This window comes from Taudactylus pleione, unplaced genomic scaffold (genome assembly GCF_031769625.1).
Source record: "Taudactylus pleione unplaced genomic scaffold, aTauple2 ptg000437l, whole genome shotgun sequence".
NCBI classification, from domain to species: domain Eukaryota; kingdom Metazoa; phylum Chordata; class Amphibia; order Anura; family Myobatrachidae; genus Taudactylus; species Taudactylus pleione.
In genome coordinates, this window is record NW_028284839.1 from 5,689,153 (window position 1) to 5,717,032 (window position 27,880).

At 43.1% G+C, this 27,880-nt stretch overlaps 2 protein-coding genes across 2 annotated transcripts in view; one reads left to right on the top strand and one right to left on the bottom strand.

The window, feature by feature from the left end:
- Positions 1 to 10,360, top strand: part of LOC148505779 (espin-like) — a 234,769-nt gene extending 224,409 nt beyond the window's left edge. The window contains exons 12-14 of the mRNA XM_088447752.1: positions 5,616 to 5,695; positions 5,780 to 5,818; positions 9,123 to 10,360. Coding sequence (XP_088303878.1) covers positions 5,616 to 5,695; positions 5,780 to 5,818; positions 9,123 to 9,270 — 267 coding nt within the window. The 3' untranslated portion in view covers positions 9,271 to 10,360. The remainder of the gene's footprint in view (positions 1 to 5,615; positions 5,696 to 5,779; positions 5,819 to 9,122) is intronic.
- Positions 10,361 to 20,930: 10,570 nt separating this feature from the next.
- The window catches only part of TNFRSF25 (TNF receptor superfamily member 25), a 103,639-nt gene continuing 96,689 nt past the window's right edge, over positions 20,931 to 27,880 (bottom strand). The window contains exons 9-10 of the mRNA XM_088447769.1: positions 22,062 to 22,170; positions 20,931 to 21,392 (exon numbers count right to left, since the gene is read on the bottom strand). Of these exons, the coding sequence (XP_088303895.1) occupies positions 21,106 to 21,392; positions 22,062 to 22,170 (396 nt within the window). The 3' untranslated portion in view covers positions 20,931 to 21,105. The remainder of the gene's footprint in view (positions 21,393 to 22,061; positions 22,171 to 27,880) is intronic.

Sequence of the window (27,880 nt, forward strand, 5' to 3'; positions counted from 1 at the left end):
ACTACCTTTGCAGTGTACCATCTATTTGGTATTCTCCCCGAATGTAGATCTGTGTGCAGTTTCTACTTTAGGTGCTTAATAAAGTAAACTTAGAAATGTTTATTCTTTCTTATTTTGTTTCATGCTGTAGAAAACTAAGCAGTAGTTTGCCGTGCTATAATGTCAGAAAATTGACATTTTCACATCCAGGCTGGTTTTTCTGTACAGCGTAAATGCAATATCAATATTAATTATTTATAATGGTGGCCACACCCAAGGGTTCCTGAAATGAGCAGGTCTGGATGTTGGGAGATCAGCTGGTGCAACCTGTAGGTTTGGGGTACACATGCAAGCTGGTCAGCAGATGACCACATGCAATGCCATGCCTTCAATACATATGCTGGTGTTTGGTAGCCTATATAGTGGTGTTGGACCTATCTGGACATCTTTGGTGTAACCGGTCAATCGGCCATATAGCCGCGTGTATATTTAGTACTAAATATACTGTAGTTTCACCCAAATTGAGTACTGTGTGAAGTTTAAGGAGTTAAGATAAAGAAATATCCTGCCTGCTTTGGATGTGTTATTCCCTGGTCAGCTGTGGGTGTGAAGGCTGTAATGGCCACACGCCACTATACTCTTTCCCATTGTTTTGGGTGAGAAACTAACAAAAAAAGGGCATCTCTTCATTGCGTGCCTGTTATAGCCATCAGGACCCCGGCGGATCTGGCATATGGTGCCGATAAGGTATGTAGGGCTTCAGTATTTCTGTATTGAGTCCAGGGTTGCATAAAATTTGATTATTTTTTTTTTTTGTAAATGAAAAACGGATTTATTTGACTTAAATAGGATTTTTTTATTTAAAAAAATTGTAAATAAAAATTTAAATGTTTACTTAGGATTTTTTGTTAAAAATCCTATATAAATCCCAAAAATCTGATTTAAATTTGTTATTTTTAACCCTGAAATATTATTGACTACGTTTTTTTTTTTTTTATATCCGAGTTCTTCTTTTAGCAAGGTGTAAAGGAATCAAATGTTTTCTCACAAAGCTTCAATTTATCTGATCCTAGTATCAGGGTGACATGAATCTGTACACATTACCTGTGCTATTTGGGTCCACTTAGGACTGGAGACCGCTGGTGGAGATCGTGGAGTGTACAATGTGCTTTTCTGGAAAGGAACATTGTGGTGTTGCGCAGCCAATCAGATTATGTGCAGTTTACAAAATGAAAGCAAACCGCTGATTGTTGCAAAGAAAACAACCACCGTATAGAAGTGTTGATTGCGTTTTGTGCCTGCGTCAGCATGTGGATCAGATGAGACAGTATTCTCTGGGCAAAATGTTTACAATTTCTGTATCATGTAAAAAGAAAAATGTTTTAATGTAGACAATTTTTTTATTATTCAATGTTAAGAGGTTCTCAAAAGGCCACTTAACCTACAATGCATGTACAATATACCACCTGTTGGCTCTTGGCAATCACACTAAACATTATTACAAGATACTTTGATTTTTGTATGTATCACATACAAGTGATGTGTGTGTGTGTGTGTGTATATGTATATATATATATATATATATATATATATTTGTAGAAACCAGTGGTAACCAAAGTTTCTCAGTTCGAGGCACAATTAGGGTCTTCATATTTTTTTCAAGGCACCCCCAAGTCAAAATAATTACAGAGCAGTCCAGTTTTTCAAGTAGTTGGGTTAAAATAACGTAATAAGTATTTAAAAAGAAAAAAGAGAAAAACACTGCTATTCTTACCCATTCCCCCACTCATCTCTCTCTCCCATTGGTCCCCTCCGTGTCTCTTTCCCATTGGTCCCCTCCTTGTCTCTCTCCCGTTGGCCCCCTCCGTGTCTCTCTGCCTTTGTCCCTCTCCATGTCCCCTCACCCTTACTTACTTTTAGTTGAGATCGTCAGCACCGTTCTGCAGCATCGCTCCTCAGATGTAATACTTCCTGTCTGATCTCCTACTTGTTGTAGGACCCCATTCAGCAACAGGCAGCTTCAGGATTCACTGCCTGCTCCTTTACAGCGACAGCTCTATTCCCCCCCCACACACACACTCATCGCAACATCCCTGCCGCTCCGCTGTCCTCCATGCAGCCAACCCCTCTCCCACCCGCGCACAAAAAAATATTTTACACAAAAAAAACACCCCACTGTCTGGCCTCTTTAGGCCTGCGGCGCCCCGGTGACGGCGCACGGTTAGGGAACCACTGGTATAAACATTGAGGGGTATATGTATCAAGCCTTGGAGAGAGATAACGTACCCACCAATTAAGCCTTAAAGTGATAGGAACTGATTGGTTGGTGCTTTGGCCCCATTCTTTTTATCTCTCTCCAAGCTTTGATAAATCTCCCCCCTAAGTTTTGATGTCATCTTTTCAGTGTTCATTGGCAAAACTTGTCTATGGGATTTGCCACCTGTAAGAGAGCTCCCGGCCTCCAGCCTTGTGATTTATTATGGTCACTGAATTCCTCTGTAACGTCTTACTTACTTGTAATTTATAGTAGGGAGTGCATTATACCACATATAACCCTTTATTTAGGTATAGTGGTCTTACAATGGTTACAAGGGGTAGCTGTACTAAGCCTTGGAGATTAAGAACCAACCAATCAGCTCCTAACTGTCACCTTACAGGCTGTGTTTGAAATATGACAGGAGCTGACTGGTTGGTATTTTATCTCCGTCCACTTTATCTTTCTCCAAGACTTAGTACATAGAACCCTTATTGTATGGAGAGATACGTGTAACATTTGTTGCATCCCTTATTGCGGCCATGGAAAGTACCAATGTACTCTCCTAAATGTATCTCATTATTGCCACATCTAGTGGGGAGGGGGTAAGTGATTAGGATGGTTGCCCATCTGCCCCCTATGTAATTGATATATTGAGTAAACAGCTGTGACTCTCTTTTTAGGTCAAGAGAAGTGCAAACGAGTGAACTTGGGGTTATTGGACAATTGGGGAAAATGGCCGCCTCTCCTCTGGGGTCGTTCGCTCGGAAATCCCTTTCATTGCTGGGAATGTAGTATTCATGTTCCCAGAAATAAACAAGATTTTGAATGACAGGGGAGCCACGTCATGCCAAAGTCCACGTTAGGAGGGGGACTCGGGGGCAAGTGCAAGGTTTCTGGGCGCCCTAGGCAAGATTTCACCAACCACCCCTGCTCCCTCCATTTCATAATATGCCACGCATCAGTCTCCCCAGTTTATAATATACCACACAGCAGTGTCCCAAATTTATAATATACTATATAGAATATGCCACACAGGAGAGCTGCAAAATCATAATTTACCTCATAACACTGCCGCCAATTCATAATATACCACACAGCTCTGGCACAATATTATATGTCACTCAGCCGTGAATTCTGCCATTTATTTTTAATTTTTTGTGGACTCAGAGGCGCCCTCCAGTGGCCGGCGCCACTAGGCGGCTGCCTAAATTTGCCTAATGGTAGCACCGGCCCTGGGGGGGGGGGACTTGTGTCATGCCTGCACAGCAGAAGGAAACCGATCCAGCTGGGAGAAGAGATGACAGAGGTAAGCGAGACATGGAGAGCCTCACTGAGAATGACCTAAAGGAGAAAAGTGCATAGTGAAAATACATTTATTAGTACATTTACTTTCAGATATTTTTGTGGCCAGTTTAATATACAATTGGTAATCCTCCCCCTTTCCTTTAAAACAAAAAGCCCGGATCTGCCCATGCATCTCACCTGCTGTCGCCTAATTCTTTCATTACGTTATGTAACTGTCTGCGAATCTGTTTTCTTGTATCCTAATAAAAGTGTGTGACAGAAATTAGCGATCACTAGGAAAGTATTGCAAATAACAGCCAGAGCCCATAAGTGTGCAGCCGTTTTACTGAATGTTCTTTATGTTGAAATTTAGGTATGCTTTGAATATTGTAAGTATGCTCACTCTTGTATGTTTTATAAGCAGGGCCGGACTGCCCATCTGGTAAATGCTAGAAGGGCCGATGGCCAGATAGGCCGGTCCGGCATCAAACCCCAGCCTAGCAGCTCTGCTCGGCCGGGGATACTGAAAGACGGGGGCGTGCCGCGAGGCCAGGACCCCGTGACTCATGGCACACCCCTGTTGCAGTCAGGAGAATCTGTCATGGCTGATCAGCAGCCCCAGCCCATCCCTGGTTATAAGTATATACTTACTGTGTAGTTTTCTGATCAAGAAATGGGCATTCAAAAAGTTTCTGCCGCTAACCATGAAGGTGAAGCAAAATGTCCAAAAAGATTTTATCTACATTTTCCCAGTACTGTCTAATCTGACTTTCACACCCCAAAAATAAGTGCAAAGGAGCGTCGCCTTCTGTATTCTGTCATGGGAAGAGCAACTAGTGGAATCTCATTGCTTTGGATTATAATTATATAAATATCTATGTATGTATAGTATTATACAACACACATGGATGTACCCACAAACCTGGTTGTATGAGACAGATTGCAAAGTTCTGAATATTGGTCCGGTCTTTGAGGTACAACCCCCAGTCACCAAGGGGTTAATGAGACGAGTGCGGTGGAGAGAGTGGGCGCAGGGTTTGTCTGGAAGGGGGAAGGAGTCTCTATAACAATGATACAAGTCTATGATGATGAAATGTTTTAACAAATATTCATGTATACTGTTAAAATAATATTTTTAATACAGCTCAAAAGAAGAAAACCGATTTTGGCCAAGTAAAGTTGCGTGTTCACAGTCGTCGGAGAGTTTTACACATTCATTACAGTTGTCTCCATTTTGATTGGACAACCCAAAGCCAGATCTATCTGTAGGGCTTTATTTACGAAGCACTGACTGCAGGTGCCAATTTAAATTTTCAAATGCAACCCGCTGGGAAGCAGCACCTTACAAAAGCCGCTGCTTTGTAAATAAAACCCCAGGATTCTATAAAAAGAGGCCCTCGCTGTTCACATTAAGGAGTTTATGTATCATGCAGTGAAAAGCGTGGAGAAGTGGACCAGTGGGAGTAGTTGCCCATAGCAACCATTCAGTTTTGAAGTAGCATTAATTTAGTACAGTCTATAAAATCATAGGTAGAAGCTGATTGATTGCATAAACCCCTTAATCCACTTGTCCAGAACATTCCCAATGAGAGTATCACATCAGTATTACTGTACAGTAATACATTTAATTATATATATATTTTTATTCAGAAACATTATTACTGGTTCTTATTATGTATTTGATAAATGAGTTCTAGGTCAGGAAAGTCTTAATCCCCAAACACTGCCAACAGGTCATGTTATCAGGCTATCCCGATGTGAAACAATCATTGTACTTTAAGTGATATCCCCACATAAAAATAATTATTCACCAGTGTATGATCAGTGATATCCCGACAGCCTGACCTGTTGGGGGTTTTTGAGGACCAACGTTCGGAAACTTTGCTGTTGGTGAGCAAAATAATAAAACTCATCTCCTTTTGTTTTCAAGGACAAATGGGATTAAGACGTGCAAAGCTTTATGAGACTAAGTAGCTTTATTACAATAATAACCCATTGTTTGCACACATTACAACGCTATTTATATATACAATGATTCTTGTGCTGAGTCACTGTCATCGTGCTATGTATTTAGCAAATGTTCCCTTTTGCATAGGAACAGGAGGAAGCGGCGCGCTTGTCTAGCATGCCTGCCTGGCGGAGAGAGATTCTCCGGAAGAAGTTGGAGGATGAGAAGTAAGTATTAGTTGTACTGTGAATCCGTTCTATTAAATGCTTTTGTGATGCGTTTTATAAGAAATTTAACTTTTCTCTCTTTTCTTCCCTCTGCAACCGTACGTGTGACAGAGAACAGAAACGGTGAGTCCCTCCTTTTACTCCGAGGGTACAATATCGTTACCCGGGTTAGTAGGCTGCTCAGGGCCGGATTAAGGTTTGTGGTGGCCCTAGGGAAACTAATTTGTGGGGGCATTATGCCACACTTTGTCCAATTATGAATGTTATGTCACACTGCCCCAGTATAAAGATTATGGCCCTCATTCAGAGCCACTCGCTAGCGGCAGTACGCTCGTTCCGAGCGATGTTCGCACATCTGCGCATGCGTACGGTTTTTAGTACGCATGCGCGAACCAGTCAGTGCGGCCGAAAATCGCGAAAAACAGCGAGTGCCTGCTATTTTGAGTGACAGAATGAGGCGTATGTGGGTGGTAACAGGGGAAGGTGCTTGAAAACGGGGGAGTGGAATTCGAACGCAGGCGTGCTTAAAGGTCAAAACAGGCGTTTTAAGGGAGTGCATAATTAATACAGCAGCGTCATTGACCACGTCACTTGGTTTTTTTAAACTCAGAACTGCTCGCAAAATAGCGGTTGAAAAAACCAACCACAAGAATAGCGAGCAGTTCATACGCTGTACGATGTACTCGATTAATCTAATAAATAGCGGACATGACGTATGGTGCGAGCGGCCAGGGGGCGTTTTTAACAAATAAACGAGCGTATGTTTTGCTCGCTCGTTCAGACTTAGAGGTGTGAACAGACTGCAATGTGCGAACGGATCATTTGAATAGCCACCCCTTGTTTTTGAATGAACGACCGCAAATAGCGAACGGCTCTGAATGAGGGCCTATGACACACAGTGGACCTCATTCAGAGTCGGTCCGGATATGTAAATGAAGCGCTCGCAAGTTGCGTCGTTAAGATGTGATCGTTAGCTGGACGAGTGAGGGGAGGATGCGGCCGTAAGACTAAATATACGCCCCCTTCTCGTTCGCATTACACGTCAAATCCGGGCATATAAGGATTAATCGAGACCATCGGAGCTGGTCGTAGAGCTTAAGGTTGACCATATCCTCTCTTAAGCACTAAGATCTAGTCAGTGTAAAAACCTCCCATGTCACATGTGCCATGACACTACTTAGTTAATTATGCACTCCCATAAAACGCCGTTTGCATAGTCAGGCACGCCTGCGTTCGGATCTCCACTCCCCCATTCACAAGCACCTTCCCCTGTTACCACCCACAAACGCCTCATCCTGTCACTCAAACTAACGACCTGGCCAAGTTGAAGGAGAGAGCAATTTCTGATCGTAATAGCTAGTTTGCGCACGCGTACTGCGAAATTTACGCATGCGCAGTTTAGCGAACATCGGTGGCGTACGACCGTGCGGCCGCAACGACCGACTCTGAATGAGGTCCAGTGCGCCCAGTATACCACACAGTGCCCACCTTAACCCACACAATGCCCCCAGTATTAATATTATGACACAGTATGCCACACAATGCCTCCAGAATTAATGTTATGCTCCACAGTGCCCCCAATGATGCCACACAATGCCTCCAGTATTAATATTATGCCACACAGTGCCCCTTTCAATGCCACACAATGTCTACAGAATTAATGTTATGCTCCACAGTGCCCCCAACGATGCCACACAATGCCACCAGTATTAATATTATGACACAGTATGCCACACAATGCCTCCAGAATTAATGTTCTGCTCCACAGTGCCCCCAATGATGCCACACAATGCCTCCAGTATTAATATTATGCCACACAGTGCCCCTTTCAATGCCACACAATGTCTACAGAATTAATGTTATGCTCCACAGTGCCCCCAACGATGCCACACAATGCCACCAGTATTAATATTATGACACAGTATGCCACACAATGCCTCCAGAATTAATGTTATGCTCCACAGTGCCCCCAACAATGCCACACAATGCCACCAGTATTAATATTATGACACAGTATGCCACACAATGCCTCCAGAATTAATGTTATGCTCCACAGTGCCTCCAGTATTAATATTATGCCCCACGATGCCACACAATGCCTCAAGTATTAATATTATGCTCCACACTGCCCCCCCATGTTGCCACACAATGCCTACAGTATTATTATGCCCCACGGTGCCCCCCCTCCCCTCACAATGCCCCAGTATTAATATTATGCATACAGTGTCTCCAGTATTAATAATATGCCCAGTGCTTCCCCAATATACCATACAATGCTACCAGTATCAATATTATGCCCCAAAGTGCCCACCACTGCACCATGCCACACAATGCCGCCATTCTCTACCACCTCACCCCACCCTTTATATAATATATATATAAATTGTTTCTGCGCCCTCAAACCTCACCCCTTGTATAATATATTTCATGGTTTTCTCTACCTCTGCTGACTGGGGTGGGTTGCCCTCCCGGCATTTTTGCTGTGCTCCAGGCAATGCAGGCATGCGATTCCCGCGTCCTGCTCCTCTTTGAGTGTCAGTAGCACGGCGGCTGCACCACCAACTGAGAAGGGATGTAAACGGCTGCGGGGATGGAGATAAGCCAGCGGGGACAGACAGGTGCTGTGCCGCTGCTTCCCAGCAGCCCCGTGACATCCTGGAACAGGTGCAGTGCCTGAGCACCTGCAATCAGCAGACTGACCCTGTGTGGGGGCCCCGGAAGGGACGACCACCCCTGTTGCCCTCCCATTAATCCAGCCCTGAGACTGCTTTCATTTTACTAAAAGGAGAACTCCCAAACTCTCCTGCCAGAGGGGGTTTGAAGGTCACCTCTTAGTTGCACATGGAGAATTGGGGAACGTATCTCCTGAACAGAAGTGGGACCGGGCATCCTATACTTGTAGTTGAAACTTGCAGGAAAAAAGGGCTTTTTACTGGTATGAATTTTGGTGATAACTGCCACATGAACCCCCACACATTTAGCAGTGCCCCAGCCCTCACATCGAGCAGGGTCTCTGCTGGCCACCTTTAATGCTGTTCCGCTCTATCCCCCAGTGGAGGTCTCGTACAGTGCTTCTAAATGAAAGTATCAGCAGGTGTCTCGTTTTTACCTTATCCAAAACAGTAGGCACCCCCACAAAAGTAGAATTATTGGGAATGGAGAAGATTCAGCAAATTAATATTTAAAGTGGAAAACCCCTTTTTTGAGTTCTTGATATCTCCTAAGACTTCAAAAACTTTTTTGAGACTTTCTAGTAGCTGTTATATAATATTAGTAGTAGTATATTTTCATTAGTGTTTAGTAACTTGTTTCATGTGTCTTTATATCTTTTGTGTAGTTGCTATAAAAAAAATTACATTGTGACTCAATCTGACCTCTTTTCCAGTAATTGCATTTTTAGACCTTTTTTTTGCATTTTATCTTTCAGGAAAGAACAAGAAAAGCTAAAGAAAGATGAGGCGGAACGAGAGAAGGAGCAGTCGGAAAAGCTAAGAACGCTCGGCTATGATGAGACAAAGTTAGCGCCTTGGCAAAGGCAAATTATCCTAAAGAAAGGGGACATAGCAAAACATTAGTAGTAATGCATTTTTTTTTTGGGCCGTCACCTTTTAATGTCAAGTCAGGGTTTATGTTGTCATCTGTTGAACGTGCGGAAGTCTTGGAAACATTTCATCATATCTAGAAGTCACCGTCATCCCACACCGGGGAGTCCGGATTCCTATCTTGACTGCGTGAACCAAGATTAGTACATTTTATAGAAAAACTTCAACGTAATTCAAAATTGTCTTTGTTTAGACCACCCCCAAGTTAGGGGTATCGAAAATAATCTATGTAGAGCTGTTTATAGAATTACCAAAATGTAGCAATTTGTCTTATTTATTTTATTTTTCCTGAAAACTCTGAAACTAGCTGGTTATACCCACGTCTTTAGTAGGGCAGCTAAACCTGTATAACATGAACACATGTATTCGCAGATGATTTGAGGATAGTTGAAGTTTGACAATCCCTTCTCATCTACAGAAACCCCCTCCCCCCCCCCCCACACACACACACACCCCTCCCCCAGCCTCCCAAACTCCAGCAGTACTATGAATGGAAAGTATGTGACACGGGTCTCAACTCAATGGCCCCATACATCAGGCGACCTTTTCACCAATTCTCTGATCCGACCGGAACCGCTGGACGTAAATTCTGATCTGCGCCCATCCGTGATCGCCGGTCTGTCAGGGAATCTGTGAAATTCTTCATGTTAAAAATCCACGATTTGCTGATCACAACCATATTTTGATTGTGATCGGCAAATCAGTGATTTGGGATCTGGGAATTGGCCCAATACATTGATGGTGTGTGGGGGATCTGGAAATTGGCCCAATACATCGATGATTTGTGGGGGATTTGGGAATTGGTCCAATACATTGATGATGTGTGGGGGATTTGGGAATTGGCCCAATACATTGATGATGTGTGGGGGATTTGGGAATTGGCCCAATACATTGATGATGTGTGGGGGATCGATGATGTGTGGGGGATTTGGGAATTGGCCCAATACATTGATGATGTGTGGGAGCTTTATGTTGCACACCTCTATATGGGCAACTTTGCATAGCTTGCACAAAATTTACAGACATAAAGAATAGATCTGGTCTATGCCATGGTTGCTAGACAGGTGATGGTAGATCTCCTGCTAGTGGCAAAATAAGATTTTCATTTTGGGGGAAGATATTTTTTCCTATTCCTGGTAATGATAACGTATGGTCGTTGCAGTCAGCCTATCTAATATAGATGACCACAAAATGAATTAAGGAACTGCTTCATATTTCTGACTGACCCAAGAAATGCCTTTTTAATTTTGTGCTTTAGGTTTAGAAGCCTTTTACATTTCAGTGTTCTATCTTCCAGATTTCACATTCTCATTTATTAGCAGCAATAGACGCACCTACTCACATACTATAGTACTGCAACTCTATGGTCAAATATTCAAAATACACAGGAAAAGGTAATAAAATATTTGTGGAAATAGAATTCAGCCACTTTTTACACTCTATTATTTTCATTAATTTTTTTAAGATAAAACGACAGCTTTAATAGTTGAGTGGCGTCCCTCCCTGTAATGTCACAGCAAAGCAGGGGGCGTGGCACCTTGGTGTCACCCCTAGGCGAGTGACATCCGGGTGCGGCCCGCACCCCCCTTGTGACGCAACAGTCCCGACTGTTTAGGAGTTTGATCACTCCTTTGTTAAATACCTACATTAATATGTAAACCACACCACTGCCCACTATTCATAAGTAAGGTGAAATAAGAGTTTGCACAATTAGGTGACAGCAGGCGTCCATGCTGATTGGATGACTGCTGTCTCAGGTGCTGCATCACTTCAAGCCTCAGGGATGGGAGCTCTCTTTTATCTCTGATACCAAAACCTTGGGGGGGTCTCAGGGATGAGCCCCCATCTGTATTACTTCACATAGGGAGCATCTACAAGCACTGTCAGGGTTGTGAGAATCTTCACTTAAAAATCAGATAATATACAAAATGCTCATGTGCCTAGGGGCAGTATTGTTCATGGAGCTCTATGGTATTTACTCAATTATATTCACTTTGGAAGGAATTCAATTCTGTGCGGTGTCCACTAAGTGCCTCTGGATCAGTTAGGTGAAGGCACCTCATTAACCAGTATCTTTGCTCATTTTTCTTCAACACCATAGAGGTGCATAGGGAAGTTAGCTGAGATTGGCTACCATAATAGATGGTAAAATGCGTGGAATTGTACACACCCATTAACGGCTAACTTCTCCTCTTCTGCTGTGTGAACTTTACCAAGCACTTGTTTTTCCTCCATTAAAAACGGAGGAAGAGGCATTGGGTGTAGGGGGCATTAGTGTGCGCAGTTGGTAACCTTAGAGTGTGCCTAAAGCCTTTCAGGAGAAGTCTCAGCACGTAGAGAACCGCATTTGTTATTGTGAGGATGAGCTGGTGCAGACCTCATGTACCAGGCGTAGTGTAAAATAGACCACGCTAAACGTTTCCTTTATAGATCAGCTCTTTAGTAAAAATGAGATTGTTGTATTGGTATACAGATGTGTCCTCATACATCCATCACTATTATGCCATGTGGTGCGAGACACCTGGTTCAATTCCCTTGCTGCATACTTTTTCCTGAAATTTGCTCATCTCTACTTTTCCTGTTACTTTCTCCTCAATTTTGGATTTAGGACCTGATTCAGAGCCGCTCGCTCGCTAGGAGCGATTGTCGCCCATCTGCGCATGCGTCTGTGTCGCAGTGCGCGTGCGCAAACTAGTGTCTGCGATGTACAATCGAGCACTCGTAGTACACAAGGTCGCTGCTTTGAGTGACAGATTGCGCCGTTTGTCGGTGGTAACAGGGGAAGGTGCTTGTGAACGGGGGAGTGGTTGTGCGAACGCAGGCATGTCTGACCGTCAGAACGGCGTTTAATGGGTGTGCATAATTAGCAAAGAAGCGTCATCGCACACGTGACTTGGTTGTTTTTTTGCCTGAAGTGATCGCAGTGCTTGGGGTAGGTTAGGTCAACCCCAAGCGCTGCGAGCAGCTCAAATGGCCCTCGATGTTCACGATTAATCAGACACTTTCTCGGAGATGACGTGTGCTGCGAGTGACAGGTGGGAGATTTTATAGTCCAGCGTACGCTAACTGCCGACGCTCCCTAAGACATAGAGGGCGTCCTTACAGCGCAAAGAGTGATCGCTTGATTTGCATACCGGGCCCCTTTTTACAAGCGAGCGATCGCATCTTGCGAGAGACTCTGAATGAGGTCCTTAATCCGCAAATAGCATCCTAGGTATTTAGGATTTGTTTTGTTTAAGCAAAGGAATTGGTACAGAGTCGCTGATTAAGCCGAATGGTGCATGGCGAGCTGTCTTTTACCTGTTTTTAACCCAAATTCTGTACTTTTCCTAAACTTTGATACTTTTTCCCTGCTACTTTTTCCCTAATTCTGCTACATAGTTTGCTTATAGTGTGCTAGTTACTTAGGGGTAGTGTTTTGGTACGGCTATGTAGCAAAGTCCGTGGTGCGATAACCTATTTGGCGCAGTTTGAGCATAGGTAAATGTTGGCCCATCTGGAAGTCAGTCCTTTTCTACATAGTTCTCGTTTACATTCAGTTTTATGTCTTGAAGGGGTTATTTCCATTTCAACACAAATTTGTTTGCATAATAGCAGTTGTTACATGATATTTCCATTTACTTGTTTGTTTTATGCAGCGTGTGCAGGCTATTGCATCTTATTTCTATCCCCTTACCGTTTGTGTTCTCCCTTTCCTGACTATTCTATTGTCTCCATGGTAAATAGCTGCAGCAACGACAACGCTGAAGGGACAGAACAACTCCAATAAAGAAAACGGAACATTCATTGTAATGGTGTGGGGATACACTGTCACCTTACCTTGTGGCGTCTTGCAATTTAGACTGCGCACATGTGATAGACCACTCGCAAAGTACCTAAATGTGCTTGAGAAAACGAGCGCAGGAGACAGAAAGATGCACTAACAAGTTGTTACTATGCCGTCACAGCCACGGGATACAGATACATTTTGGGCGGTTGCTGTAATCCTGCAGGCCAACCAGCCTAGCATCAATCCCCCATGGCGACCCGGATTTACACTACAAGCAGAGAGCAGCTGGGAACACAAACCGTAAACGCCTACAGATAAGAGGCAATACACTGCAGAGTTTACAGTTATTTACTTGTTTTGCACTGAAATGTTGACACCATATTTGTGAACATTACACCGGGAAGTTTGCAGAAAAGTTTGTGTTAAACCATAGTAACATATATGGCCTTGTACATAAGGGTACCAGTGAGGCATCTGCTGTGTTCCTCTTTGAGTGTGCCTCCAATGAGCTGCTAATCAGAAACCTGTCCATACGTATAGATTTCCTTGGTATGTTGAAAGCGCCTTCAATATGGTGCAGATGTTATTGGTTCCTATGTGGATAAGACCTAGCTTTAACTTTCAAAGTATAGTGTCAGATTAGTGGTTATTAGAAATGGTGGAACTGGTCACATATTGATACTTGAATTTGCTCTAAAGACCGTATACTAAAAAAGTTTACAAATTTGTCCTAAATTCGTAAACCGAAGCCGGTGCGCACAAATTCAAAATAAAATAGTTACGTTTTGTCAGTTGTTAATTGCGAACGTGAACGTGTCTGATGCTAACATTTATTTTTATTAATTAAAAATATTATTTAAATAATTTTTAAAAAGACTATTATGTAGCATACATATTAATGACTATTAAATCAATAATATTCCATCCAATTTTGAGCCAGTTCAAAATGTTCAAGCATCTCCAAGTTATTACAGGATTCATTCACATTTTCTGCACATTTGTCAGTGGTCCACTTTCCATAAATGTCAACCAGTGAAAATAAAGAAGGAAGATTGCAAAAATGGAAACAAAAATAGTTGTTATCCGTAAAATATTTTATGTAGTATTTAATAGTCACGTTTAAAGAAGCACAGTAGCCTCTCCATCTTATTCCCATTCTTCTGTGTAAAGGGCATCCATCACCCACACACTAGCTATATCCAGCCAAATCACTAGGACACTGACATCAATGGGGCACTTAGTGAATTAGTAAGCTGCACCTTCCTAAATATTGGTTCAGTATGTGAATTATTAATACACATTCAGCATTATAACAAGCAGATTTCATAGAAAACATTTTCATGCAATAAATAAAATAAAATGTAATTAAATATAATTTATTTCTCATATCTATAAAATTGACTTTATGTTGTAATTTTCTCAGAAAAAATAAAATTAAATATTTTTTTTTATATATAGATATGAGAAATAAATATTTTTAATTACATTTTATTTAATTTTTCGGACAATTTTTACAACATAAAGTCTGAGTCATTGCACAGTATCTTTTTATTGAATATATACAAATACAGTAAACCACCCAAGTGTCAAAGTTGGATCTTGCCTTTAGCTAATGAATCCCAGCCAGTATCCAAATGTCTAAAATATTCTGGTATGAAAAAGTGCAGCAATAAATGTTCTCTAGTGGAGTGGCTGGCTGAGTGGTGAATTTAAAGATATACACACAGTATTAGAACATCATGTAAGGCTTAACCTCTATTAGTATGCCCACCATACTAGTCACTAGTAAACAGATATCCCAGTTGGACCAGTATGCAGATAGAGGTTACTTATCAAGCTGCCTGTTTGTTGGTTATGTGGATTAATTCTGCCTTCTGTGCAAACAATCTGCCCTGTGATTGGTAGCTATATCTGACTGAGTAGCCGTTCAGGGTTATACAGTAAGAGATTGGCAATGTCACAGCATGGACAGGTCTCCAGTCCCTTGTTCACTAAAAAAAGTTTTACACAAATATTCTGATGATGTCTGTAGGTCTTCAGAGCTGATCACACACAGTTTCAGAAAGTAATAGAATTTGCACCTCTAATCACAAGAGGAATGATCTTGGCAATGTGCAGTCATTATCTAAAAAGGGTAATATTATCTTTTTTGTTTAGTAGCGCACGTCCATGAAAGCCATTTTGTCCCCGAAAAAACCATACTGTTGTAACTAAAGAGATCTCCTTGAAGCCACACCCAAATGTCAGTGGCATGGTTTGGCACTAAGAGGGAATCAATACATTCTGTAGCTACAATGAAATATGTATGACCTCCACAATTGTTGCTTTGGGGAGAAAATTTAAGTTAATTCTGTTAATTTTTTTTTATTTATTGTCCACTGACAAACTCTTCCCTGGTGTTGTATAAGTACATTTTATGGCGTTTACAGCATCTCTGCTTTAAATATGAAATATTTCACAATTTAACCAACCATGCATCTTATTACACACTAGGAAGGATTTGCATCAGGAAATGTCTGCTTTGTAGGAGTTTTTAAATATTGTATATAAAAATATAAAAGATATATGTTTATTGTTAGACATTAGAAAATGTCAAATGTGGCGGGTGTACAATTTTTTTAAAATATATTTTGAGTAGAAGATATGGTAACATATACATATATATATATATTAAAATATTTGGTATATAAAATAATACACAGATGCCATACTCATTGTCACTGCCATTGCATGTTTGTCCTGGTTTCTTCTATAAATGTTTGGGATGTATATATATATATATATATATATAAACACAGACATATATAAAGATCTATATTGTATAAATATAAAAGAAAATAAATCTATAGTATGTTTTAAAAAATATGATGTTTGTGTGTTTGTTATGGCTTAGTGGGTGTGTCAAATTCACCATTGTGAATTGTGTTAAAACACTTTAAATGCTTTTTGCAATAAAATATATATAAAAAAAAAAAAAGAATAAACTCTAAAGCTGCATACACACATAAAGATTTTCTATCCAACCATCCAACTAGTTGATTGGTTGGAATGAAAATCTGGTAACGTATGGGAGTAAATGATGAGCAGCAATTTGCTCGTAAATGCCAGAAAACAGATGAAAATGGTCGTCAGACACGTTTGTTAAATGTTTGATCTAAACAATTTGTTCAAACAACAGTTTTTGTCCATTTTCCGGTGTTTGGGAGCAAATTGCTGATTGTCATTTGCTTTCATACCTTACCAGATCTTCATTCCAACCAATCAACTAGTTGGATGGTTGGACAGAAAATATTTACGTGTATATGTAGCTTAAGGGGTAATCCTGCTTGGCATGAGTTGTTGGTTAGATAGTCTTTCATAGTGCGTATCTAGAGCGATGTTTCGTTACGTGCTGCATGTAACAACGCTGCGTCAGCCATGAAATCGTCCCATTTGATGTGCAGCATAGCAGCTGGGATGATTCAATGAACAATGGCTGAGAACACCGAATCGGGCATACACACTATGCTATGTGTACTATACGATGTGTACGATATATGGGGTGATAGCTCGTATGGTGTGTACCCAAATTAAGGCTCTTATTTGCCTCGTGTTTACAAATGGTTTATTTAGCGAACTAAACGAGGAGTCTTGGAGTGACCTTAGGGCCTGATTCAGCTGTGCAAGCTGATCGCAGTGCACTTGCAGAATGGGTCCTGTGTAGACGCACACAAACTCTTAAATGCCTCTGCCTGATTGATAGGCAGAGGCATTTAAGGGACAGTGCGGGGGTGGGGTCGACCGGCATTCCCGGAAACAGGAGCATGTCCGTCCCGTTTTCCGGGCGTGTGACCAGCCCAGGATCTGTATTCATCAACGCAGTGTCCTGGGCTTACTAGCCGGCTTACTCAGCTGGCCGGAGCCCTGGCGCCATCCACCATCGTGACCATCGACCGCCGTCATACACCTCCTGCTGCATTTGCATTATTGTAAGGATTGCAACTGCAAAGCTGTCTGCGTGCACACTTTGCAATTGCGATCCTTACAGAATCAGGCCCTTAGATGGCTGCCCTCACATTTCACCAGCGGCAACTGGGGATTTCCAGCTTCCGGCCCCAGAGGTGTGTTTTAGAAACCTCCAAATAAAGTGACTAAGTTTTCTGGTTTCTTCAAATAGTTTCCTATGCTGCTGGGAGAATGTCACCAAGAAATAAAATGTAGCTTTAGTAGTTTACCATATTACGGTTATGGGGGAAGTGTATCAAATCTTCGAAAGGGAACAAATGGAAGTGTTTCCCCATAGCAACCAGATTCTGCTATCATTTTATAGAATGTACTAGATAAATGATAGCATCTGATTAGTTGCTAGGGACAACACTTCCACTTGTCGTCTTTAGAAGGTTTAATAAATCCCCACCTTCTATATCTTCTATTTCACCTATAGTGTGTAATTTGTCCAACTTGCCTATTGAATAATTAGGCTGCAGTCCTAGGGGTCATGCTCTTGTTGTCTCCCTCTGTTTGAGCAGTAAGTGCACCTTTTTAATACTGTTTGTACAAAGTTAATACGCTTTACAGATCAGTGAATTTTTTTTTAATAGCTTTATTTAAGTTTATTACCAATGCCGCCTGAGTACCAATGCCGCCTCAGTACAAATAATGCCTAATTACCAATGCCGCCTCATTTTCCTTTACTACAAATGCCGATCTCTGTTTCCATCCGTTATATTATGTTTAATTAGATATTTACTCATTATTCTAATGTTGACTTTATGGAAGATACTCTTTAAAACCAAATCAGATTCAACAACAATACGTGACTTTATACAATGGGTTAATTGCAAAGACTTGGTGACCTCTACATTTATTTCACGGAACAAAAATGTTTTTAATGGTCATGGAACATGTTAGTCACCCGAAAATTGATCGTTGAGGCAGCCGTACTGTGGGCTGACTGTGTAATCCGTTCACTGGGAACCGGTGACAGCACTTTTGCAAAGCACAAGACCATTGAAGAGATTGTCCAACTGCAAAGTACAGACATCAGGGTGCTGAGTGAATTAGTGGGAATGATGATCCCCTCTGGTGCTGTGTGAAGCACACACATAAAATCATTTCAGTCAATCAAATAAGGATGTTAAGAAAGCTATATATATTAAAACAGAAGTCCTGACTGATCAACGCCCAGCCCAAACCCCTGGACCTACCTAGAAACATGCATCTCGAGGAGCATACTCGTTCCATGATGTAGGTGCTCACTAAGCTGGGAATTTTTTAAAATTGACCCCTGAAGGGGGTGAAAAGTTCTCAAATGTTTCCTCCCCCTGTATAATGTCCTGACTGACTCATCAACTCCCAGCCCAAACGCCTTGACATAGAAACATGAAATTCTGGGAGTACACTATGCCTTCCAATGATGTAAGCACCCACTAAGCGGGACATTTTTTAAATTTGACCCCTGAAGGGGGTGAACAGTGGTAATATACTTCCTCTCGAATTGGATGACAAAGCAACATTGCCCAAGGGCTGTGGGACTGTCGAGCTCATTGTCTGCGTCCAGTGGCGGCTCCAAAGGTGGAGCTGTAGCACAGTCCAATATTCAAATAGGGGAGCCACACCAACTGCCGGCGATGTTTGGCAGCATTTGGGGTGGCAGTTGGAGTGACTCCCCTATTTGAATATTGGACTGTGCTACAGCCCCTCCTCTGGAGCCGCCACTGCTAAGGACTTAACACTTTGAATAGGTTATTTCCATTTGGATACTTCACTTCATTTTCTCGAACATGGCAATAGTGTGTTGTGAATGTTAAAGGGGAGATAGTGCCTCACACCATTGTCCCCATCACAGGAGGTGGAGCCTGCCTGTTCCAGTCCCTCTCCAATCTCATGTATGACACTCGGCTAATGGCTAGGAAGGCGCGTGAACTAATTGTGAAGCACATGGTAGGCAATTGGGAGGAGTTCTCCATCATATCCCATGTCAGCAAGGGGGACAACTACACTGAGTACCTCCTTGACATGTCCCAACCCATTACCTATGGTGGTTTATGCAAAATGGTGGCGGCTGGGCAACTGTTCGAGTTCGTCTTAGGGGTTTACCGCCCTTCATCTTGATACTAATACGCTCCTTTACACAAGAGGCATAAAATAAACTAAGCATATAAATTAAGTTAAGATAGTATGAAAGAAATTAAAATATCTAAGGTCTACCCAGGTGAAACCAGGTACATCAGCTAGTATGAAATAAAGGGCATTCCATGTTTCAGTATTTGTTCTTCTTCCCTAGATCCTCGCTATTCTAGGCACCATTTAAGAGTTACGGGATGTGCCTTTTGCTGTACACACTTTCTGGATGAGATTCGTGATATTTCCGTAAATTATTTTGGCTAAGGTTTATGGCCAATATTGAGGTGAGTGTCCTACTTCAGTGCATAACTTTACCTCTCTTCCTGCCTATTTTATTTCTATTGTCAATGTATATGGACAAAAAAAAAAAAACAGACGAATCAATTTTCACTTGTCTCAAATGAGATGGGAAAAAAATTCCCAAGTGCAAAATGGCAACTGGAATCCGCTCTGGAACATTATTCAAAAAATAGCACAATTCAGTTGCTTTGTTATATTTGGTTAAAATTCAGGACACTTTTTAGCTGTCAGGTGACCCTGCTGATAATGATTTTGGCATTCCATTCCATTACTGCTGTTACCGTAAGGCAGGGATGGGGAACCTCGGGCCCGGGGGCCGTATAAGGCCCGCGGAATCATTTGGTCTGGCCCTCTGAGCTTTTTTCTGCTAGCCTCATCTGGCTAGTAGGGTTCCTAGAATGGCATCCTGCAGCCAGAATCTATGCAGTAGTGCCGCCTGGAGCATCCTTAGGATGCTTCAGATGGTCACACCGCTGCCCTTACAGCTCCTGGAGCATCCTCAGGATGCCCCGGGCATTGCTGTAATCACCGGCAATTGTGACCCCAACCCTGTGCAACGTCACATGTTGGGGGCGTGGCCTGCGAATAATGATATATATCAAAATGGTACTCAGCAGATAAAAGGTTCCCCACCCCTGCCGTAAGGAATACCCTACAATGTTATTTATTGGTTCTTTGTACTTCACATGTCACAATTAGGGAGGCCAATCCCAGGCCGTTTTTTCAATCCCAGGGTCCCTGGGATCCCCCGGATTGAGTTGGTCAATGAAAATATTTTTTATTCTGTACTTTTTCGAAGATACAGGTTTGCTCAGTGTCATAGACACTTACCTCTGGTCCTTGTTAATAGATGTTGCTGCTGAAGGGGACGGCCGGCGTGGGGCTGTGCAGCGCGACCTACTAGTCACGCGGCGCCCTACACAGCCGGGGAGAGAATGAGCCGAGTGCTCAGCACTGCCCGCCATAAAGAAGACATGTGCTGCTCAATCCAGAAATCCCAGATATTGGAACCTACAATCCCAGGATTCAAATCCCAGCAATTTTGGGCCCAAATCCCGGGATTACAGTTTTGGCCACCCTACAACTAATGGGGCCCATCCATCAGAGATTGATTGCCACGATCCAGCGATGCGGCAACCCGGGATCGCAGAAATTCAACATGTTGGATTTTGACGATCGTGATCAAAAAATGATCGCGATCGTCAAATCGCCAACATTTAACATGGAAAATGTCTGCGATCCGGCGACGGAGCGCAGAACATCGATGGTGGGAGGTCGTCGTTTCCACCCGGAAACGCCGGCACTTCCCATGGCATCGCCGGATCGCAAAATCCGGTCTGTGATGTATGGCCACCTTAAGCCTTTACAACAAACAGATGCTTTCAGTAACTCTGACAATAGAAAGTACCTCCTGTTATTTTATGTTTCTAAAGATTTAATCAGGACTATGGGACACTTTTTTGTTTTGTTTTTATTTTAAATAAATCACTAATCAGACATTCATATTCTGTGTTAGAATTCTTTCTTATCAAGCTGTTCTCTATCCATATTGCACCACTAAGATGGAACAATTTATAAGAGTGATGTAGTGCTTAATCCCATACGTTCCCATTGTACTTCAAACACTTCTAGAATTAAGGATGATGTTCTATCTTTGCTTTAAGTTCTTCCGCACACCCGCATAGGTTCATCCGCTCCAGTGCTCGGTATATGGAGTCCATGGTAGACATTTTTAGCTGACACCATCTCCTAAGCATCTCGTACTGCTGGTCTCGAAAGTTGCAAATCTCCACTTCCACCATCTCTATCTCCTTGTCGGGAAGCTCCAGCGTCCTCATAAACTCCTTCCACCGTCTGATTGGGACGCAGTCGATGATGTCATATAATGTGCAGCCTTTCTGGAGAACTGAAGTAACGTGACCTGCCGAAATTCAAAGTATCACCATGTCAGTGTTTATCTGCCCTGGTGCAGTCACTATTTATACCACTGAATATTTTATGGAGCCATTGAATTGTGTTGTATTGTGGCTGGAAGGGGAGCAGACAATGATAAAAATATAAGTGTTAATATTTGATGAAGGACAGGGCTGATGGAGTGGCTTTCTACACGTTACAAACCATTTGATGTATTGTCTAACAATTCTCAGTAAAAAATATAATACGGATTTAATTTCTATGTTACTTCCAGAGTAATGCGTCCAGATCCTATAAATACTTCAATATATTTAATGTGTTACAAACAGTAATATGTAAGGATGCAAATGTTGTTTTTGCTTTATTTAAAAGACTTCTTTCTTGTGCATCTGGTTTTTGACATGTACGTGGCGATTATAGATACAATTTATTGTCATCAATAGGGAAATATTTGTAGGAGGTGTAAATAATGTTTGTGACTCTACTGTTCACATGAGAAGCGACTTCAAAAGCACAAATTGTCCCACTATAACTGTAGATTCTCTATCACTAACCAGTAGGTCATGAATCTAGGTCACATTGGTTGATGAGTTTGTTGTGGTCACATTTTGGATATACGTGTAGATGTTAGGCCAGTATTACGGCCATTTACTGGAGATGTCATCTGTATTCTTACCTGGGGCGGTGGTCGGAAGTAACTGTTTTGCCACAGCTGTCTCTTGTATCTTGAGTAAAACTCTGGACTCTGGGCTCATGTTTGTTACAGAATTTTCCCCTTCACCCTGCTTAAAATGAAAAACAAAAATGCAAAAAAAATAAGTCTAGAGATGTATAAACAGGCACATAACATCACAGAGCCTATATAATGCAATGGCAACAATTGCAGTCTACCCCTCAAAGAAAAGACATGCATAATTGTGTACCTTGATATCTGAACCTAAATTTTGCAATCCTAAACCCGGGGTGCGCCATTCTACGTAATTAAGTTTTAGAGCAGAAGTATGCCCAGAAGGCAGGTAACTTTATACCAACTGGACAGATAAACTTGCACGCGTGCGGTGAGCAAGGGAATTGGACATTGCATAAACATTTCTTTAAGGTGTTGTCCAACATCAGATAACTATAACTTGTCGCTATGCACCCACCCTTACTAAAAGCATCACATTACCTCTTTGACTCCTAGTTCTGGTTTCTGCCCGTGTCTTTCTATCATCAGGCAGAGTGGTTTTATTTTTGTTGCCTTTGGATATGACACAGCTCTGCTGTGCTCACAGTATTGTATACAACTGTATCCAGAGCAGTTCTGCGCCATATCCTAGGGCAATAAAAACTAACAAATAAAAAAAAAGACCGGAAAAAGAGAGCAGTGTATTTAGTAAAAGTTGCACAAGGGCACACAAATGTTAGGTTAATAAAATCTCATTAAAATAGGATATTACTGTATATTATGCAAAAGTGATCCCAAAGATTATCCTTTAATAGGTTAATAGTTACAGCGAGATATTCATAAATAATGATACAAGCTACCGCTTTCCCCATCAGATAAAAGGAAATATTCACTCTGGTGATTGTATCGGGGACTGGCCCTGACACAACTCTCTGTATTTTTGTTACCGCGCAGCCAGTTGTTTCGGCTGAGACGGGACTGTAAGCTTTGCATAAGGTCCTGTTGTCTCAGTCTGACTCACAGAGAAAGCGCACGCCACACACTATTCATGGAGCACATCTATAATGCATACAGCTCTGAATGTTTCATCACGTTTTCTCTGTTGCTAGACAACTTCAGGAAACAGGGATATAAACAGGACAGCACTATGCTAATGGCATCAGCTGTGCTGCACTTCATGGGGACATCGCACGGAAACATTACAGCGGAGAACATTTATAAGCACATAGGTAACTGCAAGAAGGGACAGAGGGCCTGATTCAGACCCGCTCGCAAGCGGGTCGATGGTGGCCCAGTGCGCATGCGTACGACGGAGCCGACTCCGTCGTGCGCATGCGCGAGACCCGGATAGCAACGGGCAAACCGTCGCTTCGGGTCTCGTACCAAAGGGGGCGTGCTGTCGATGTTGAGTGACAGCACGTCCCCTTTGGTGGGCGGGCCGGAGGAGTCCCATGTGAACGCCTCCGTTTGGGGGCGGCCCCACTGACATCACGAGTGATGTCAGTGGGAGAGTTTTCGGCTCTGTGAGAGCCGAAATCTCTCTGGGGCTTGCGGCAACGAGACCCTACCACAAGGGTCTCGTCGCAAGCCCGATGGTCGCATGGTCTTGACCATCGCGACCATCTTCCTGGCCGCTCGCTATAGCTGTGGGTGGTTACCCACAGCTATGCGAGCGGCCAGGAGGCCGCTCTAAAAAACCAGAAGGCCGGCCCTGATTCAGAGAGAGATTTCGGCTCAAACAGAGCCGAAATCTCTCTCACTGACATCACTCGTGATGTCAGTGGGGCCGCCCCCAAACGGAGGCGTTCTCATGGGAACGCCTCCGTCTGGGCAGCCACCCCCCCAGGCCCGCCCACCAAAGGGGGCGTGCTGTCACCAAAGGGGGCGTGCTGTCACTCAACATCGACAGCACGCCCCCTTTGGTGCAAGACCCGGAGCGACGGAGTGCCCGTCGCTATCCGGGTCTCGCGCATGCGCACGACGGAGCCGGCTCCATCGTGCGCATGCGCACTGGCCCACCATTGACCAGGTTGCGAGCGCACAGCGCTCGCGACCGGGTCTGAATCAGGCCCAGAAACCAGCATCCAAGGAAAGAGCATTTATATATGGAGGCACTTGAATCAGAGACTGAATTTGGAATAATATGTATTGAAACACACAGTACTTAACTAATGCTTGTTAAAAAAAAATTGTTAGTCCCCTTTAATTTGTGTCAGGAAATATTTTAAAATAATACTGAGTTACTGTATAAGAGATGAAAAAGTACTTTAAAGTTACCTTTTCTCTATTTATAAAAAGAGAGGGTCGTTGTGTATTCGCAATGATTGTGTCCCGTTGCCATGCCATGTATAAGATCAGGGATGATTATACTATATTTAAGAAAACAATAAATTAGGGCAGAGGTTCCCAAACGTGGTCCTCAAGGCTCCCCAACAGTTCAGGTTTTAGGGATATCCATGGTTGAGCACAGGAGACTTAATTAGTACCAGTCAATTTGATTTAACCACCTGTGCTCAACCATGGATATCTCTAAAACCTGAACTGTTGGGGAGCCTTGAGGGACGCGTTTGGGAACCTCTGAATTAGAAACACCTCTCATATAAAGAGGTCTATGTACTAAGCGGAGTTTGGAATAAACAATCTACAGTAAATAGATAGACAATGTCTAGATCAGTCGTTCTCAAACTTGGTCCTCAGGACCCCACACAGGTCACGTTTTCCAGGTCACCCAGCAGGTGCACAGGTGTATTCATTGCTCACTGACACATTTAGGTGGAGCTAATTATTTCACTTGTGATTCTGTGAAGAGACCTGGAAAACATGCACTGTTTAGGGTCCTGAGGACAGAGTTTGAGAAGCTGTGGTCTAGGTAGACCCCAAATGGCAGACAGGGACAAAAGGTCAAGACACAAAAAGGTTGACATTGAAATTGTTGACACGTTTTTTTTTCTCTAACCCTACTCTTCACCCTAACCTTAACCCTCCGGTAAGTGCTTAACCCTTACCATCCCTCCTAGTCCCTAACCGTCCCTCATAAAGCCTATCACCAACACTAAAAAAAAAAAAAAATTGCGTCAACCTTTTTGATTTGACTATTTCAATATCGACCTTTTGATCCTGTCGACCGTTTGTACCGTTCTTCATCCATGTCGACATTTTATGTGTCGACTTTTTGTCTCTGTCTACCATTTGGGGTCTATCTAGACATTGTCTATCTTTTTAGTGTAGATCTAGTGGTGGGAAACCACTAAGCCTTGAAGAGAGAGAAAATGGACAGAGATAAAGTACCAACCAATCACCTCCTGTCATTTTTCAAACAGCCTATAAAATGACAGTTAGGAGCTGATTGGTTGGTTCTTTATTTCTCTCCAAAGCTTAGTACATAGACTCCAAAATCTTTTATAGCAGCGGAAGGCCTTTGTGCATGCCCTAAGACCAAAACTGTGGTAAGGCTTGCTGAGATGTGTAGTTCCACAGCAGCTGGAGTGCCGCACGTTGCCAAATCCTGTCTTATAGGGTGCTTATACTTTCATCCTATTACCCTTGAAGTTCTGTTCTGTGTAATCCCTTTAATTTCCATAATTGTACTGACTAACAATACTAGCTCTTCCCTGTGATTTCAGTCATTTGCATTTGCTGTCAGAAGTATGGTGAAATACAGGACTGTTAAAATGAAAATCTCTCTACTCGGGGCAATCTGGAGCGAGTAATAAGGCTCGACTGAAGAAAAGTTTGGACAACAGGTACGTCAGAGGATGTGCTAGCCATTTACTGAAAGAAAAAATATTCATTATAAATTTTGTCACCAGCTAGTGATACAAATCATTTGGAGAGCGCTAGAATTGTTCATTGTGTCCACCATTGTGGTCAGTAACAGTTTCCATTTAAAGAACAATGGGGTAGATGTATTGTAGCGGCACTTACCGTGCCGCTAAAAACGCTTCCCGATTCGCCTCTTTACCGAGGCGAAGCAGGAAGCACTACCGATGAGATGTATAAACATCTCATCGGCCGGAGAGGGGGAACGTTAACTCCCCCCTCCAGCGCTACCCGCTAGAGACAGCAGCACATCAGCCTAGTGCTGATGCGCTGTGTCTCTGTCCGGGCCGGCTCCACTGAGCATGCGCGGGATCTCGCAAGCATCGCGAGATCCCCGCGTGGAGCCCTGGAGCCGGCAGCCACCGCAGCAGGGACAGCGCTGTCCCTGCTGTTGGGATAGGCTAGCGCCAGGCTGTCGATATCGACAGCTACAGCCGGACGAACGGTCATGCGGTTTATTCTTTCAATAGTGTATATAGTGTAAGTTGAACATAAGTACACCACACATAGGGCCTGATTCAGAGCCAGACGCTCTGACCAGAGCGCTCGCTCTGAATCAGGGCCATCCTAGCTGAAAATGGTGCGGCCTCCTGGCCGCTCGCATAGCTGTGGGTGACCACCCACAGCTTATGCGAGCGGCCAAAAATATGGTTGCGATGGTCAAGACCATCGCGTCCATCGGGCTTGCGACGAGACCCTTGCGGTAGGGTCTCGTGGCCGCAAGCCCTGGAGTGATTTTGGCTCTATCAGAGCCAAAAACACTCCCACTGACATCACTAGTGATGTCAGTGGGGCCGGACCCAGACGGTAGGCCTCTGTCTGGGCATCCACGCCCCCGGCACGCCCACCTAAGGGGGCGTGCTGTCACTCACCATCGACAGCACGCCCCCTTTGGTGCAAGACCCTGAGCGACGGCTTCCCCGTCGCTCGCCGGGTCTCGCGCATGCGCACGGTGGAGGTGCCTCAGTCATGCGCATTTGGGTACCATCGACCCGCTTGCGAGCGTACAGCACTCGCGAGCGGGTCTGAATGAGACCCATTGTTCTATAATCATATTGTCCACCACTCGTATTTTTATCTATTGCTATACTTCTGGGTATATAGGGGTTTTCTCATGTGTTATTTCATTCGTAGACCTGTGAAATATTATACAGCACATCTGTTGCGTTTTCATTTTAATATCCTCATGCAGTATCTGCCTTTTAGTTATTACTTTGGGATACCTTTCTCCCCACAAAACTAAGGTATAAGTTATGGTGTTAATAAGTCCACTCTAAGAATGGGGGGGAGCGATGTATCAAAGCTTGGAGAGAAAAAGTGGATAGAGATAAAGTACCAACCAATCAGCTCCTGTCACATCACAGGTGTCTCAAAAATGACAGTTAGGAGCTGATTGGTTGGCACTTTATCTCTCTGCCTTAATAAATCTGACCCCTATATATTTAGTATATGAAGCATTTTCAAAGACACTGACTTTCAGCTGTTTTGTCAGCAAGATTTAAAATGCAGAGAATATCATCTGTTTTCCTTTCTGGGGGGAGGTGGGGGGCTAGGTCATATCTCCTTCTTTTATACCCACTTCCAGGGGCACCCAGTGTGCTGCAAACAATGTCTCGCCACTGAGGTAGGTAATTCGAAAGGAAAACCACTTACCTCAGTGGTGAGACATTTTCTGCAGTTCACTGGGTGACCTGAAACCTCCTTACTTGCCCCAAAGGTCACTAAGATCTCCCCTTACTTACCCTAAGGGTCTCCCCTTACATGCCCCAAAGGTCACTAAGATCTCTCCTTACATGTCCTAATGGTCTCCCCTTACATGCCCCAAAGGTCACTAAGATCTCTCCTTACATGTCCTAATGGTCTCCCCTTACATGCCTCAAAGGTCACTAAGATCTCTCCTTACTTACCCTAAGGGTCTCCCCTTACATGCCCCAAAGGTCACTAAGATCTCTCCTTACATGTCCTAATGGTCTCCCCTTACATGCCCCAAAGGTCACTAAGATCTCTCC